We start from the raw sequence: 15745 nt of genomic DNA, 5'->3' as shown, positions 1-15745 counted from the left end.
TTGCTACTATTGTGACCTCTGTAGTGTCACAGTGACAAGTCATAGTAAAGAGCAACCCCTCGGGTACTGTGTCAGTCCCTGTCTTACTGTAAACTGTCTCTACTGTCACGGGCTCCTTGGTCCACAGGGCCTGCACTGCCCAGCCCACGTGGCCACATTTAAGACCCCCTCTGGCTGTCATGGGGAAGGCATGCCAGCGCAGCCTCCAGTATGTCAGAAGCAATCATGAGACTGGGTCTTAATAACCAATAAGAGCACAGACCAGTGGCACGTACTCAGGCCCTTTGGATACAAAGACAGGATGCTGTCAGAGTAAAGTCTGGTGGATTAAAATGAGAAGAAATCTGCGCTCCACTGACTCTTACATTTTGTTTTTTGTATTGCAGAGACAAACATCTGGAGCTGCTGCTGGCAACAATAAGACTTCTGGAGGACAAGGTAAAAAAGTCACAAAACGATATGTTTGTTTGTTATTTCCTTTGGAATATACTTGGACATTTATTTTAGGGGAAACAAACTGTTGGTTTAGGGGAGAGGAGATTGGAGTTTACAGTATAGGATGGTTTTAGAAGACAGATGACAGTAGATGGACAGCAACAAGGAGAGAAGGACATGCACAAAGACACAAATTCACCTCAGGCTTTCCATCAGATCTGTTCTTACAAGAGTTCAGGGAATGATGTCATCATATATAACATGGAGAACATTTGATAAATGTCAGAGATTATGTGATTTTTATCAAATTATTCCTTATTATTCAGAACAATATAATAATCTCTTCCCCTGCTTGACAGAAGATCACCTTGTTTATATTGCTTATACTTTATGGCTTTACATTATTTGACAAAGAGGTTTGTTTGCAACTTTGATATCCTGATTCAGCTGGAAAAAAACACCCTAAAAACCAGGAGACAAAAGTGAGATGACCACCAGTGTCTGTAAACACACTTCTCTGATGATTGCCTCCCTGAGCAGAGACAGACGGCCTGTATGAGTTCAGTCCTGGGGGAAATAAAGCACAGCTCTGTGCACCGAGCACGTTACAAATCATGTTTATTGTTGAGCTTTCTGTCATTAAACCCATCACAGCAGAGCAAATAAAGGCTTCAACGAGAGAACTAATATCCTCCCAGCTTTCACCTTCTCTAAATCATGGCGCTGATTTGATGCCCTGACTCAGCAGCGCATCACGGATTGAGATGGGACCAAGTAGGCTGCGCTATTTTTATGAGATAAAACAGTGAATCTCGGATCTTATTCACTTTATTTGTGGGAAACTGCATTAAAACTCAACAGCACCGCTGTTACACTGACACCTGTATGTCACAAATCAGATATATTAGTCATGTAAAAACTTCTTTTTTTTTTTAAATGAAGTAGAGACTGCTTTAATTAGGCATGCCACACTCAGAAGTCCTGAACTCACAAAAAATAAATCACTTGGAGCTATATTTTCAAACCATAGAAATTCGTGAAGACGTGACGTGTTCTGTGCAGCAACAGCTGCTCTGTAAAAGGATACTGTCGGTTGCTCCCAGATTTTTAACACTAGATGCATTTCCTGGTGCAACCCCCAGGGGATTTGTGTCTCCACCCGGGGATCTTTTGCTTGTTAGGCGAATGTGTAACTAGTACACAGTGGAGCAGTTTTGTATGTAATCACAAAGCACGAAGTACAACAAACACAAGGCATTAAAGAAAGTTCAAAGTAAAACAGGAAATAGACGAATGCTAAACAGTAGCCATGACAGAGAGAGGAGAACAGGCATCATCAGAAAGATTATGAGAGAGAGAGAAAGATGATGACAGAGAGAAAACACTTGTGGAGCTAAAACTGCAACTCATAAAAATCAAAACATCACAGGAAACATAGTTAAAAACCTGATGCCAAACAAAGCAAAGCAGACAAAGCAGTCGTGGTATGTCTGAAAACTCGAACAAAAGAGAGATGACTGTTGATGGTTCCATGTATTTCTACACTTTCTTTGTCTTTCCTAGAGAACCAATCTGGTTAGTTGCTAATAGATGGCCACACACCTTCTCTACTTTTAAGTCATTTACATTTGTGCACATGTAAATTGGGCCTCATTTGTTGAATGAAGATGGTAACACATTCGACTGTTAGAAGCATCACCGCTCTGTCCCTGATGTCAGCATCATAAACCCAGGGGTGCAGCTCCTTGTGTGTATAAACACCTCAATAGGAAAGAAAACAGGGCTGGAAGCGTGCGATAATGAGTTTGCGTCACCACTGACGCAAACTAGAAAATGTTTTGTTTTTTCATTCTAATCTATAGTAAGTAGGAAACAATTCTTAAGCTTTCTGTTGGTAGAAAGTCTAATAAGGATGTCCAAGCAACCTGAAGAAGTACCTGAAACCGACGTCACTGCAGTGGTTAAATTTGGAGCCATTGTTCATACATGTAAAAAAACAAACCAAACAGACGGCCAGTTGACCATTATACAACCATGAAATGTTTGTTGGGATTACAAACTGAACTGAACTGAATGGATAAAAATGAATTGTAGACTCAAACTAAGACTCACAATCATACAGGAATCAGACTCCAAAGTCACAGAAATTCAAACAACAAAATTCAGAAACACAAAACCCAAAGGTGCCAAAAAAGTGGCCAATATGTGGCTGGCAGAGTGCAGACCCAATTGAAGATCTGGAGACACGACCGAACTTTGAACAGCATTTATTGCCAGAGCTTGGGGAGCGAAATACTCTATGCAGAAACTCAGACTAACCAGGAATCAAGCACTTGCAAGTTACAAAACTGAACACGCACACATGGGGGAAAGTATGACAACGACAAAGACCAGAGGGAGACTCGGACAATAAATACACAGGAGGGAATCACGGAAGACAGGAACTCAATGCACATGAGACAAAGGACTATCAAAATAAAACAGGAAACATAACAAACTCAGAAACAGACACTAGAAACAGGAACAGAACACAAACGTGACTGAAAGATGACTCACCTGAGACAACTAACAGAGAGACCAGAGAGCGAGACATAACAGGGATCACAGAATAGAATAAGAAGATAAACACATGCACACTATGACCTAGACAAGAACCTATGAACTAGACGGACCAAAGTTAACCAAATACAGTGACAAAGGCTGACTACTCAAAGAGACAAGACAAGGGGCAGGTGACAAAAGAGGGGACAGATACAGTTCCAGAAATAAGAATATAATACAATGGAAATAACCTTAAACTCGAAACACAGAATACCATAGGACTAAAACCGAAAACATTTCATTAGACCAAAAATAATTCCCAAACCTCTAAAACTCAAAGGAATGGCCCAAAAACCTAAGATGCAAACACACACCGACGTTTGTTGCATTACACACAGGCAGTATTGTCAGAAAATATTACAGTTTATGTGCAATTAGTTGATGAGTGTGATGGTGAGGTTTTTTTTTTTGCAAAGATAATGATGTATTGTATAGATAAAGTTACATAAAGCAACTTCAATTCAGTTTTATTTCTATTGGATCAAATCACAACAGCAGTCGCCTCAAGGCACTTTATATTGTAAGGTAATACAACTTCAATAGAATCAAAGCAAATCTTTTGTTCCAATGTTTCAATTTCTTATATTATCCACCTGAAAGAGTTAGAAATACTTAAGGGAGTAATCTGCCTGGAAAGTGCGTTTGAAAAGTGCATCCTCATTTGCGATTGAGAGAAGCTTGGAACCAAGTTCACGCAGCAGCTGACCCCGTCTAAAATAAAACAAAAAGTCGCTCCAATTAAACCGAGCTGCTGTTTCAGCTACATTATTCACCAACAGCAATTAACGGGATTATCTCGAGCAGGGTAAACACTGTGATGCAGGAGACTAATTTTTCACTGCCTTTAAAATTCAGCTCTAGCATTTCACTCACTTAATGAAAAGAGAAAGTGAAGGAAACTACACGGCCCGCAGTACACATACACAAACACAGAATGCGCCTTTGTTGTCTGACCTTGAAAATTAATTTGAAGCCTGTAAAAACTGCTTTCCCAGCGTGTCTGAAGTGTGTTTCTTAATACACAGAGATGTGGGGGGAGAGAGAGAGAGTGGGCGAAGGGGGTGGGGAGGGGGAGTAACGCTGCTATTGACTCGCCCACAGCACAGTCTTTAGAGGCAACCTCTCACGGGCTCAAGGACAGCCACAAGCAGATGTATTCATATGCACTGGAACTCATTTTGAACTGGGTACATTTAAGTACATGCAGCTGTGATGCACCTCAGAGATGCAGAAGGGGCTGTTTCCCTGATACCAGCGGGTGGAGGATGCAAGTGTTTACTGCAAAGATAAGGACGCCAGATTGAATGTTTATCAAGTGGATACAAATGAATCTTTTTTCTGCTTTTCTGCATAAAGAGTTAGAGAGTGCTGGCTGCTGGTGCTCATATATTTCACTCTTATTAAAAGAAAGTGATTCAGAAAGTGACACAACAGGCTCTTATTGTTTTAAACGTACAAAAAAAGTCTGCAGAGTGATAATAATGTGCAAAACCTGACATAGATAAAACAGAAGTAACTGCAAATGATGTTGATCAGAAGAGGTCATTTGCAGGGTGTCCTATCTGCTATTTGTTAACTATATAGCTGGAATATTATTTATTTTCATGATGCAACATGATGAAATTTTGCTAATTTTACTACTTTAGTGCAAAACCATCGTAAGGTTTGTTTATCTAACCGCAGAGGAACCTGGACCTTCATTTGAGGCTTTTAGAGTTTGATGTGTAAACTAATCTGTAATTATATTTCTTTTCAAGGTTCACCTCATTTACAGAATAATTCAGCCTGTTTAGCTAAAATGACTAAACTTAAACGTGTAAAATACAAAACTTTTCACTTTAAAGTTTTTCAGTTAGCTTCCCTGTAGCCATTTAATTTGAGAAATTCATGTATTATATTGACATTAACAGTGCTTGAAAGAGAGTAGAGTCAAAGCAACTGTGAATGTGTGCGATTGAATGATTCAGACAATGAAAACCTTACAAAAGAAACATGAGATTGGTGTGCATTATGCTCAAATTGTAATAGCAGCTAGGTGAAGAGCACAGCCAGGCACATTTTTATAATGTCACATGTAGGAGAGTTGTGCTTTCAGGGCTTGAATACACGGTTAATGTTTTTGAAAGGGCGTATTTTAACCCCAGCCTTTATTCAGCTATACAATACCTGAACACAACCAGGCAGTTAAACTGAAAACATTAAACTATTAACAGTAAAAATTAATATTACTATTGTTTTTTTCACTACGCACAAACCTCATTGTCCTAGGTGAAAGGCCTCTGTTTTCATTCTTTCATCCAACTCATTTATGCTTCGTCCACAACAGGTTGACTGTAGTGACTTGCATTTTAAATAGTTATTTAAGTCTTTCAGATTTCAGAAATCTATCCTAGCGTTGACATTTTTTTATGTTTTCATGGCAAACAGGGAGAAAAAAATCACTTCCCAACTCAACTCGCATCTACGCAACTTAGTTAGTTCTGATTGGATCTCGTCTCCCTTGAATTTCATCTCACTTCTACTGGTTGACAAATGTATCAATACATTTTTATCATATTTTTTGTCCTTTTTATTTAGTTACAGTCTTGTTGTAATCAGAAAAAAAATTCTTGTTGAAAATTATTCTTCAAGGAAATTAACAGTTTTTTTGGTCCGATCTCTATAAACCCTACAGATGGTCGTTTTGACGATGTCTACATATCTAAATTTATTGAGCTGCTGCCATGTGATTGGCTGATTCAATATCTGTATTAATGAGTAGTTGAACAGGTGACGGTGTATATTGAAGTCAGTGTACTATTCAGAACCTTTTAGTGGGCTTCTGTGACATTGGCAGACGTGGTTGGAGTCCAGATGTCATGTGTTTGTACCATATGTTTCATTTCTTCAGTGACCTTATGAGCCCAAGTACGACACAGACTGTCCCTGCCACTGAAACAGCTGTTAGTACCACAGCTTTACATGATACTTCATGAACAAACCACACTGACAGTAGCAGTTAAGGATGGGGCACAGTGATGCTGTCATATGGGAAGTGCCCCCTGTTATCTGCTTATTCATGTGGGACATGACACATGAAAACAGCTCAGTTACCTCATGTAAATGTTAAGCTTGCAAAGTAATGTTAAAGAACAATGTGGAACTGCTCCACCAACGGCCCCTCCCCCTCGTTTCAAACAGGCACAGGCGTAATTTCAAGCGGGCTCACCTTAGAGATCAAAGTCATCCTTGTATAATTAGCTTGTGACAAGCCCTCAAAGTGAAGATGACCCATTTTCTACATACTTTTTAATTAGCTTTACTGTACTAAATTATAACCATAACGAATTCTTCCTATTCTGTTGGATAATGTTATTGAATGCACACTGTATTTCTGTTTCAGGAGCTGAAAACACAAACAGTATTTCTTCTTCAGGCCTTTGAATGCACCATGTTTTCTGGCTTCCTCTTTCAAATCTGATGCCATGTGCAAGTAGATTACACAGATGCTTCCTTGCCAAAGAAAGAGAAAAAACATTAAAATAAAAAGTAGACATAAAGGGGAAAACCGTACCAATCGATGCTGACATGGTCCTCCACGTTTATGCGCATATCGATCGTCTCTCTCGCGGTTTTCTGCGCCTCTCTAGTGTCTCATGGCCTCAGGGGTTGACGATGTTTCCTTGACTTTCACGCTGGCTTTAAACTGTACACACACATTTCTACCCGCATAAATATATATGCACACAGTACATATGAGGATTTTTCATGGCTCCAAATGAGTCTTTGTAGGGTGACTGCAATTGAGCACAACTGATCTGGGAACAGCGTGTGTTACCTTACTTAAGATGCATTTTCCTTTCTTAAGGAGTCTTTTTTTAGTTATCTTTTGAAATTTAATAGACAAAAAATGTGAAAAATATTTTGTATGTTCACACAAATGAAAATTGACTTAAAAAAATGGTTATATTATTTCTATTGCGCTTTGTTCTTTGGGAGGCTAAAACCTCTTGGGAGGTTCTGTTTGTGTGCACCATATGTCATAGTTAAACAAAATTCTTTCAAGTCCAGATCTTTCAGCAACTCTGTTATTCGTTTTGTGTAAAATTTAGAGGTGCCATGGTAAAAAATGCCAAAAACGTTTAAAAATTCTGACTGGCTTGTTCTGATAGCTGGAGGACATTTCTTGCTTCTTGTCTATCTCAAGGATTCCCAGTCTACTTTAAGCTTCACAGGTGTATATGTGGCAATTGCACTACTGGGTCCATTTGGATAAGGTGTCTCTTTACTGCGTCTTATCTCTTGCTATGCAAATCAGACGCCAGAGTATGCCTCCCCTTGTGTCACCTGATCAATATTACTGATAGCATTGTATAATGATACAGTCCAGGCCACACTTTAGACTCTTAAGCTCAATTTATGATCTTATATGCTGTAAGTGTCACTGATTCAAGTTACATACTTGACAAATAAACCTCCATTCACTGTGACATCTACTGTTGATGATGCCAACATAGCAGAATCCCAACAATGCTTTATATTGTAAGCTACAGACCCACAATAGTTAACAAGAACGCAAACAAAAAGTAAATACAAATCTCATCCTTTCAGCACCAGAAGCAGCATTTTACTAGTTTGTAACCCTTTTTTTACAGCTGTGTAACACCTGTGAAGGGGCTGTCGGGTGTTTCATTGTCACCCCTGGTATTCACTGCATATTCCTGCCAGTTATAATTCCTGGTGTGTTGCACACTGCTTTCTGAGAATAAGACCCAAAGTGAAGAATTTAGAAGCAAAAGATCTAGATTGTTTTTCTTCACTAAGTTGGTGGAAAAATGTGTTGCATTTTTCTATTTTGTGGCATTTGAGAAATAGATGCAGTGATTTTGTAACACATGGAAATAAAATTTCTACAATTCTAATGAGATTGAAAGTCAATGTTTGACACAAAAACCTTCACTTTCAGCAACACAGCCTGAATCAAGCCCGAGTCAAGCTTTCTTGTCATTCCTCTAAGTCGTCTTCAGGAATAGTTCTCTGGCTTCTTGAAGGACATTCAAAGCTCTTTATTGGATGCTGGCTGCCTTTTATTCTGTTCGCTGTCAAGACGATCCCACACTGCTCCAGTAATGTTGAGGTACTTTTCTGTGTTCATATTTCCATCAGATTTAAAGGGATCTCCAACACCACTGGTTGAAATTGATCCCCATGACAGAACAGCCACAGTGTTGTGCAGATGGCTGTAGATACTCACCTGTCTCCTGACCTCCTCCATACATACTGAAGATGATTTTATCCAGAACATTCGATTTTGGAACCATCACTCCATCAGACCTGACAGTGTCTTTCAGTCCAGCTCTTGTGTAATTTAGCATAGCTCATCTTTTTTTCTCCTTGTTTCACCTCCTTAAGAATGGCTTCTTTGCAGCCACCTGTTCACTGAGAAGATTTCAGATGGGGGTTTAGTGAGAAGGAGTTAAATCAACTGAAGGGAAAGATGCGTCTCTCGGGTCCTGTATTGGATTATTATTATTTTTCCTATTTCTTAAGGACATTACTTGCAGATACTGGTCTTCCGCTGTAGTCTATTTTAAGACAGTTCCTCTTTTATCCTTTTTGTCTAGTTACTCAGACTTTGTAAGAACACACTGCAGGTTGTAGGTTCAATTAAAGAAATAGGAGCAAATTATGTGTCTTTGTGGCATGCTGCTAGCAACAACAGCAAAAATATGCGTAAAGTATGCAGCACAGACCATTTTACTCACAGATGTAATAACTTGCTGCAGTAACGTGGGCTAAAATAGCCGTCTACATGCTGTGCGAAAACTTAATAAGTTCTACTTTACTTTCAACAATCACTTTCTTTTGTCTCAAGGTCTGTAAGCCTTCTTTCATGTCTCTCGTCCCCGGCTCACACAAATCCCTCTCATGGCTCAACTGGTTTTAAGCAGTGAAATCAATAAGATGTCCCAACTTTCAGTGGGCTTCAAAGCGGCTTTTAAAAGGCATTCTGAAAGAAAGCCAACCAAGGAGGGTCTTATCATGACTCTTATGAATCTATTCCATTTAAACTAAATCACCTTAGCTTCAGACCTCATAGCAATTAGGCCTAAATTTCAGCAGATACCACACAACAGCACCATGGACTTGTTTATTTATTCTTTTACTTGCTGAAAGTACAAAACCAGACGAGCGGGTGCGGCACCCCGACAGCAGATATTACAGGGGTAATGGGTTTGATGATCTGTAATTTGTGTCATGAGCAGGAGATGAATCCACAAAGTGAGGAGAATGATCTGTCACTGTCACATTCAGCCGTGGCTTCCTGTCTCATAAAACAGAAGAAAATCCATCCTAAAGACTCCAAGCATTCATCGGGATGACGACGACGTGTTGGGTCTGTGCAAAACTCCAGTTTGCAGTTGTTGATTGCAGAGAGAAACTAAATGTTGCCATGGTAATGCCATTTTTAGTGGGTTTTATTCTCTATTTAGTTTTAGAAGTGAGAATAACAGAGATTGAAGCAGTGGTGTACAAGAAGCAAATGAAACACAATGACAGTGGACAAACTGGGGGACATATGCATGGCAGACAGGCAGAGCTCATGAATGGGTGGGATGGGTGGATGAGAGTGAACAAACCAAAGAATTCAGCTGCTCGTGTTGACAGAGGAAACTAGAAACGTGGGAATGTGTCTGAGAAAATCACAAATTCTAACAGGCTGAAGCTCAATATGAGGACGAAGGAAGGAAATGTTCCCAATAAAAGCACACAAAGTATTAAATGTAGATATTACAAGACATGTTTATATTTTTATCTGTACTGTATTGATTTATCCTTGTATTAATTCTCTTATTTACTGTATGTATTTATTAGTTTATTTTTAGATTAATTAACCTTTTCTTTCTTTTTTTAAATGAATTTTTTTTTATAATCATCCAAACAAAGTGGGCGAATGAGTGGGTCAGTCATGCAGCGTGCGTGACGGCTGATCGACAAAACACAAACAGCGAGTCAGGGCATTGCTAATGAAGGTGCTTAGGTAACATAGCTGACATGTGGCTCTGACTGACATGACTAGCGGCGAACACAGAGGTGAGCCCATTTGCTTTCAGTAATTTGGAAGACGTGTTTTTTTTCCTCCCTTGTTAATAATGTTCATAAATCTTATTTTAAATACTTTTTCATTACTGCTCTTAATTCACTATAGCAGTTTCCCCTCAGGCCCACAGAGAGCACAAAGGATAAATGTCGCTACCATTATGTCACCCATTAGTTTCCGAAGTCCTGTTTTGACTTCCCACTATGAAAGTAAGCATAAGTCGTTAGCCGATGAGCATACCACAGAAAATCCTCCATTTTGAAACATGTTATGACCAAGACTTTAAAAAATAGGCTGAAGTTTTTATTCAACATGGCCCAAAATGAATGACTGAGACCATAAACTCAACAGTGTTTACAGAGGTCGGGGCAGAAAGCCATTTTTATGCAACCACATCTGTCACCATCTGGTGGCCTTCAAACACGCTTCTTTTTTCAGACCTTTAAAATTGAAGCTACATCCATGCAGGATCGAAGTAGCACAGTGTTAGTAAAGTACTGTAAATCGTGCTTGCATTAGCCAATGGGCATCAACTGTTTCATTCACGTTTCCTTGCTCTGCAGTTCTCAACTCACAATGATAGGAGTGGTATAGTTTCTACATACTTGGACAAATGTTGATTAAATTGACCAAAATAGCATCTTTTGAGACATGATATTGAAAACTAGAATAGTAACTTATCCATTTCTAAACAGGTTTGACTTTATGTCTACTGTGCTTATGCACTAGTATTGAAACTGTCCCAATTACTCTCACTGGTGCAGCCTCCTTGGTCCATGTACGATATACAGTATAATTCACTGTATAGTGAGAAAAGCCAGTTTTGGTTACAGCGTTAATTTTGCCCATTTTTGTCCAAAATACACGTTTTCCTACGTTCACACCGCAGGCGAAAGCGCATCAAATCTGACTTTTGTGACCCTATGTGACCCATATCCGATCATGGTATGACAGTTTGAACAGCACAAATCAGATATTTTCCAATCCGACCTTGGTCACTTCTGGTACTAAATCCGATACATATCTGATGTTGTAGAAAGCGACTGCTGTTTAAATCCCTCTTTTACTTCACTGACGCAAGACAGAAGCCAATTATCAGCGCCGGAGAAGACAAACGAGAAAGCATGGTGGCCATTGTTAAAGCACGGGCTCTCTTTTTTCTCAGTGTCCTTCTTTCTCTAATTAATTTGTCAAAATTCTGTCGGTTACGATTGTGCAGAAATTGCAACAACACCCACTAGCTCTGTAGCCGCCATTTTTACTTCCGTAAACAGAACGTGTTGTGTGTGAACGTAGCCTAATACACGGCCATCCAACGACAACTGCTGTGAGGTTAAAATGAATATTCCCTGAAATGTGGTTGATGCCAGTCGCTGAAAAAAAATGATTGCTAAAGCCACGGTCATGCAGGCCTACAGATCACTCAGTGAGCCCCTTGCAAATCACCTGTCACTAGTGAAATTGTTTTTCTGGGTTCAGTTTACAGAGGTCTTAATGTGATATGTATGAATACGATTCTATGTTTGTCTGTAGCTTTAAAGGAGTAGAACCTTCGATGCCACTTGGATTCTTAATCAAATCTTTTAGCAGTTTTTGCAACATAAACTGACCGCATTCAACCAGGACAAAGAGATTTTAATGTATTATAAAAAGGTCAGCTCTTTGATGGATGCATTTCTGACTCAAACAAGCTGGACTTGATTTTTTTATGACTTAGCTGAGCTTGACATGATCCCTTCAAGCACTTGAAGGCAGCATCAGATCAGATCCATCCTTTCACCTTCCTCTGTAGACAGACAGTACAGATCTCATCCAGTCGTACTGCAAAGATTACGAACATGTTGACACGGCAGAGGGCACAGCTCAATAGGTAATGCCGCTGGGATGAAAACAGCAGGCATCAGAGCGTTGGAAAATTCAATATCAATTAATGCTGGATTCAAAGTGCGACTTGATATAGAGGTTAGTGTTTTCTCCTTGAGCAGCAAGAGAGAGGTACTCAAGTTCAACCTCAAGGGAACCCAAGGATTAGCTGCACGGTCAATACACGAGTCGCTCCTCTGCTCTTCTGTCGTGTGTTTCTCTGCTGATCAAACTGGAGACAATCAATGTTTTGCAGAAGTTTTGTAAGGCAGCAAAATGCATTAGACTTCATGTGGAGCTCTGCTGGTGACTCATTAGTTGCTCAGAAAAATAAAATGGCTAAAACCACCTAACTTGTGGTTGTGTTTGAGGATCGTTAATCATCACAGATGCAAAATGGTAAAAATTGTATACAGTTATTCTTTACATGGCAAAAACAATGCTATGATTATTATTTTCAGGAGGCCTGAGAGACTTTTACTTTCTTCTAGACTGTTATTCTTGGTGGCAAAAGTTGTTGTTGTTGATATATGTTGGAGCCACAGTGAATGCTGCTTGAGAAAAATCTTCTGATAGCCTCCCTTCATATAACCTACAGGGAGGAAATCATTTTAATCACCAAAACTCTTCTCTGTAACACCACAGCTATTTTCATCTGCTCATTTACTCCTCGATCGGCTATTTATTCACGTTTCTAACCGTTTGTCAGGTAATAAAAATGCACAAATGCTTGTTGACCATATTAAGGACAATAATAACAATAACAACCAGGTTTTTAAAACCTAGTTAAAATACATACTACATATTACCCTAAAATTATGCAGTTAGATATAACTAAACGTTTTTTGGAATGACATTCAAATGCTTTGTATTTTCCACTGTGTAGAAATTTAAAATGATAACCTAACACTGATTTGATTTTGGTATATATATACTCTACCAGTCAAAGGTTTGTCACACATTTTCTTTAATAGTTTTTCTTTATTTTCATGACTATTTACATTGTAGATGAATGAACACATGAATTCTGTAGTAAGCAAAAAAAGCGTGGAATAACTCACAACATGTTTATATTTTAGATTCTTCGAAGCAGCCACCCTTTTTCTTTGATTACTGTTTTGCACACTCTTGCCTTTCTCTCATTGAGCTTCCATGCATGTAGAGATCATCTGTTCACCTTTTCTGCGTCGCACAAACAAACGGTGGGTGGAACCAAAGATCTCAAATTTGGACTAATCAGACCAACGCACAGATTTCTACTGGTCTAATGTCCATTCCTTGTGTTTCTTGGCTCATCTCTTCTGAGATTTATATAATATAAGACATATTTAGAATTATTGTTTTCTTTGCTACATAATTCCATATATCTAGCTTCATATATTTGATGTCTTCAGTATGTACCTACAATGTAGCAAAAATAAAGAAAAAACATTAAATGAGAAGGTGTGCCCAAACTTTTGACTGGTAGTGTGCATATATATGATCTGCTTTCACTGGGATTACAGTCGTGGCCTTTTTGCCAGTGTTGGTTGAGCTCCAGATAGGATTAAGAACTGGTCGTCAATTTATTTCTTGCACTCTGCCCGATTCCCTCACAGAAGCCCTGCTCCACTATTATTTACCCATATCATATGATGTTGTGACAGAACTCTGTGTGTTTCTGTGTATGCTACATATTATCTGTGCATGTGAGTGTCATCATTGCAAAAGTCTTTTAACAGTAGCAGGAAATACCAAAAAAAGCATCTTTAAGTATCTGTAACAGCTACACTGTCAAATGTTTTCAGTCAAACTTTTCGGCTGTGCCAAAAGATGTGGTCTGATCTGTAACTACTGAGTACTCAGGTAATAATGTAGTAGTTAGTTACAGCAGTATTACATAAGCTGATGTTGAGAGATTATGAGATCAAGCCAGCTATGTCCTGCCAACGTTCACACTAGACTAGTTGTCTACACATTACTACTTCAGGTTACGGAAAAGACCACAGCTTTGGAAATCAGCACCTGTGTGCATGCCTTTTCACCTTGGTAATGCTCTGTTGATCTGTACCTATGAGCCCAAATGAAGGCCGAACTGCTAACAAAAGCCTAAACTTTACTCATGTCCACACAGTGCTGATCATATATAGCAGATGTCTTGAAAGACCTTATATGACCATTAAGTCATGCAAACTAACAGAAGCAGTGATCTCTCTACAGTAAGCACTGCCTTGTTATCGGGATATGCTGATGAGGCTTCAAAAAACAACTTTTTAAATTCTAAATGTTGATCCAAAAACGGTCCCGCGGAGATGTCAATAAGTGGAAAAATACAACTTGACCTCTGTCCTTAAGGTTGCTAATCTAAAATCGCTTTTCAGAGCAGAGGCCTTACCTGACCGTGGGATAAACTCCAACTTTGTCCACACTGATGAAAGGTTCAAACACCTTTTCATTTTCCTTTCCAGATGCATCCAAAACGGATGTGCCAGAGGACTTTGACATCGACTTGGACGACCCAGAGACTGAAAAGGCAGCCGTCACCATCCAGTCCCAGTTCAGAAAGTTCCAGAAGAAGAAGAAGTGCGATGAAAAGTCCTAGTGAGCACCATGTTGCTCTGTCACTGTGTGCAGGGACGGCGGGCGGAAGTGACGGCACAGCGACGACGGTGTGACATTTGCATGTAAAACAAATTCATACCAGTTGGAACTCAAAGGGTTGCGATGGGGCTGGGGGTGGGGTGGGGGGTGGAATGCAATAGCCTGTTAATCATATAACATGTCTGTGAAGTTTCCTTACCCTATAATTATAAATGCTATTATTTAATATTCGACTACTGTATCAATAACTAAGTAATAGAGTAATAACGATATGGTTTCTGTCCTGCCATATATGTCCCGTATATCATAAAGTCTAGCTGGTGTTTGTGTTAGAATATGTTTTTGTACTTATATTTCCCCTCACCATCCCTTTCTGTACTGCTTTAGACCGTGTTTCCCTAAAAGCACCTGTATTCTTAGTGTGGGTGGACTAAAAGCTAATGTTAGAGTGAAGGCTGTTTTAAGGAAACCCTGCCTGGAGCTTTTTCATTCCGAGCATAATATTTCATCCAGAGGCATTTTTATTTCTTACCTGCATGGTACTATCAAAATGTGTATCAATGTAAATTGAATAAATAAAAACTCTGTGTGGAAACTGTGCTGAAATGTGGCTGCTGAATTGTTGCAGTATGCGTAGGGACTTTTACTCTGTCTGCGAATAGAAACTGTTCTGAATAAGCTTGGCCTAATGTATTCCCTTCTCAGCTTGATGACCTTCTCTGTGTAAAGCCAGGCTAACTGAGTGACTGATTCCCACTGAGCTGCTCTCAGCTTTAGGCATTTGCTAACCTACAACCACCCAACAGCATACACCTCATTAAATGTCATATATTTTAGGTCAAACTCCAACAGTGATATTTTGTTGTGAAGTGAAGGATTGTAAAAAATAATAATAATACAATTTTAAAATTGGCTTTTATTGAGTTTTCAGTAGCGATTTGTGTAAAAACTGCATTTGTAGGGGAACTGACATCTGATTTCTGTCTGAACTGCCCGGCTGCTGCTTCATTATTTGATTTTTTTTTATAGTTCTGTGTAAATTATTCCAGTGGCCAGGATTTCAGCTGCAGAGCTGTCACAAACAAGCCTTACTCCTTTTGAAACTGATTACAGAAAAGACACAAAGCCTCGCATCATTATGCAGTACAGTATACGACACCGGCACATTATGTGGTTAGCCCTTCC

The 15745-nt window shown here is 39.3% G+C and overlaps 1 protein-coding gene across 1 annotated transcript; it reads left to right on the top strand.

Annotated features, from left to right (window-relative positions):
* Nucleotides 1–332: 332 nt before the first annotated feature.
* pcp4b (Purkinje cell protein 4b) lies at nucleotides 333–14561 on the top strand. The gene is made up of 2 exons (XM_085370100.1): nucleotides 333–438; nucleotides 14428–14561. The coding sequence occupies exons 1-2, from the start codon at nucleotides 333–335 to the stop codon at nucleotides 14559–14561; spliced, it is 240 nt and encodes a 79-aa protein (XP_085226226.1).
* Nucleotides 14562–15745: the final 1184 nt, after the last annotated feature.

This window comes from Diplotaxodon limnothrissa, linkage group LG14 (genome assembly GCF_057381915.1).
Source record: "Diplotaxodon limnothrissa isolate DT_005_m linkage group LG14, D_limnothrissa_male_GT1.1, whole genome shotgun sequence".
Taxonomy (NCBI): domain Eukaryota; kingdom Metazoa; phylum Chordata; class Actinopteri; order Cichliformes; family Cichlidae; genus Diplotaxodon; species Diplotaxodon limnothrissa.
The sequence above is the reverse complement of the archived record's forward strand: the minus strand, read 5'-3'. Positions and strand labels throughout refer to the sequence as shown.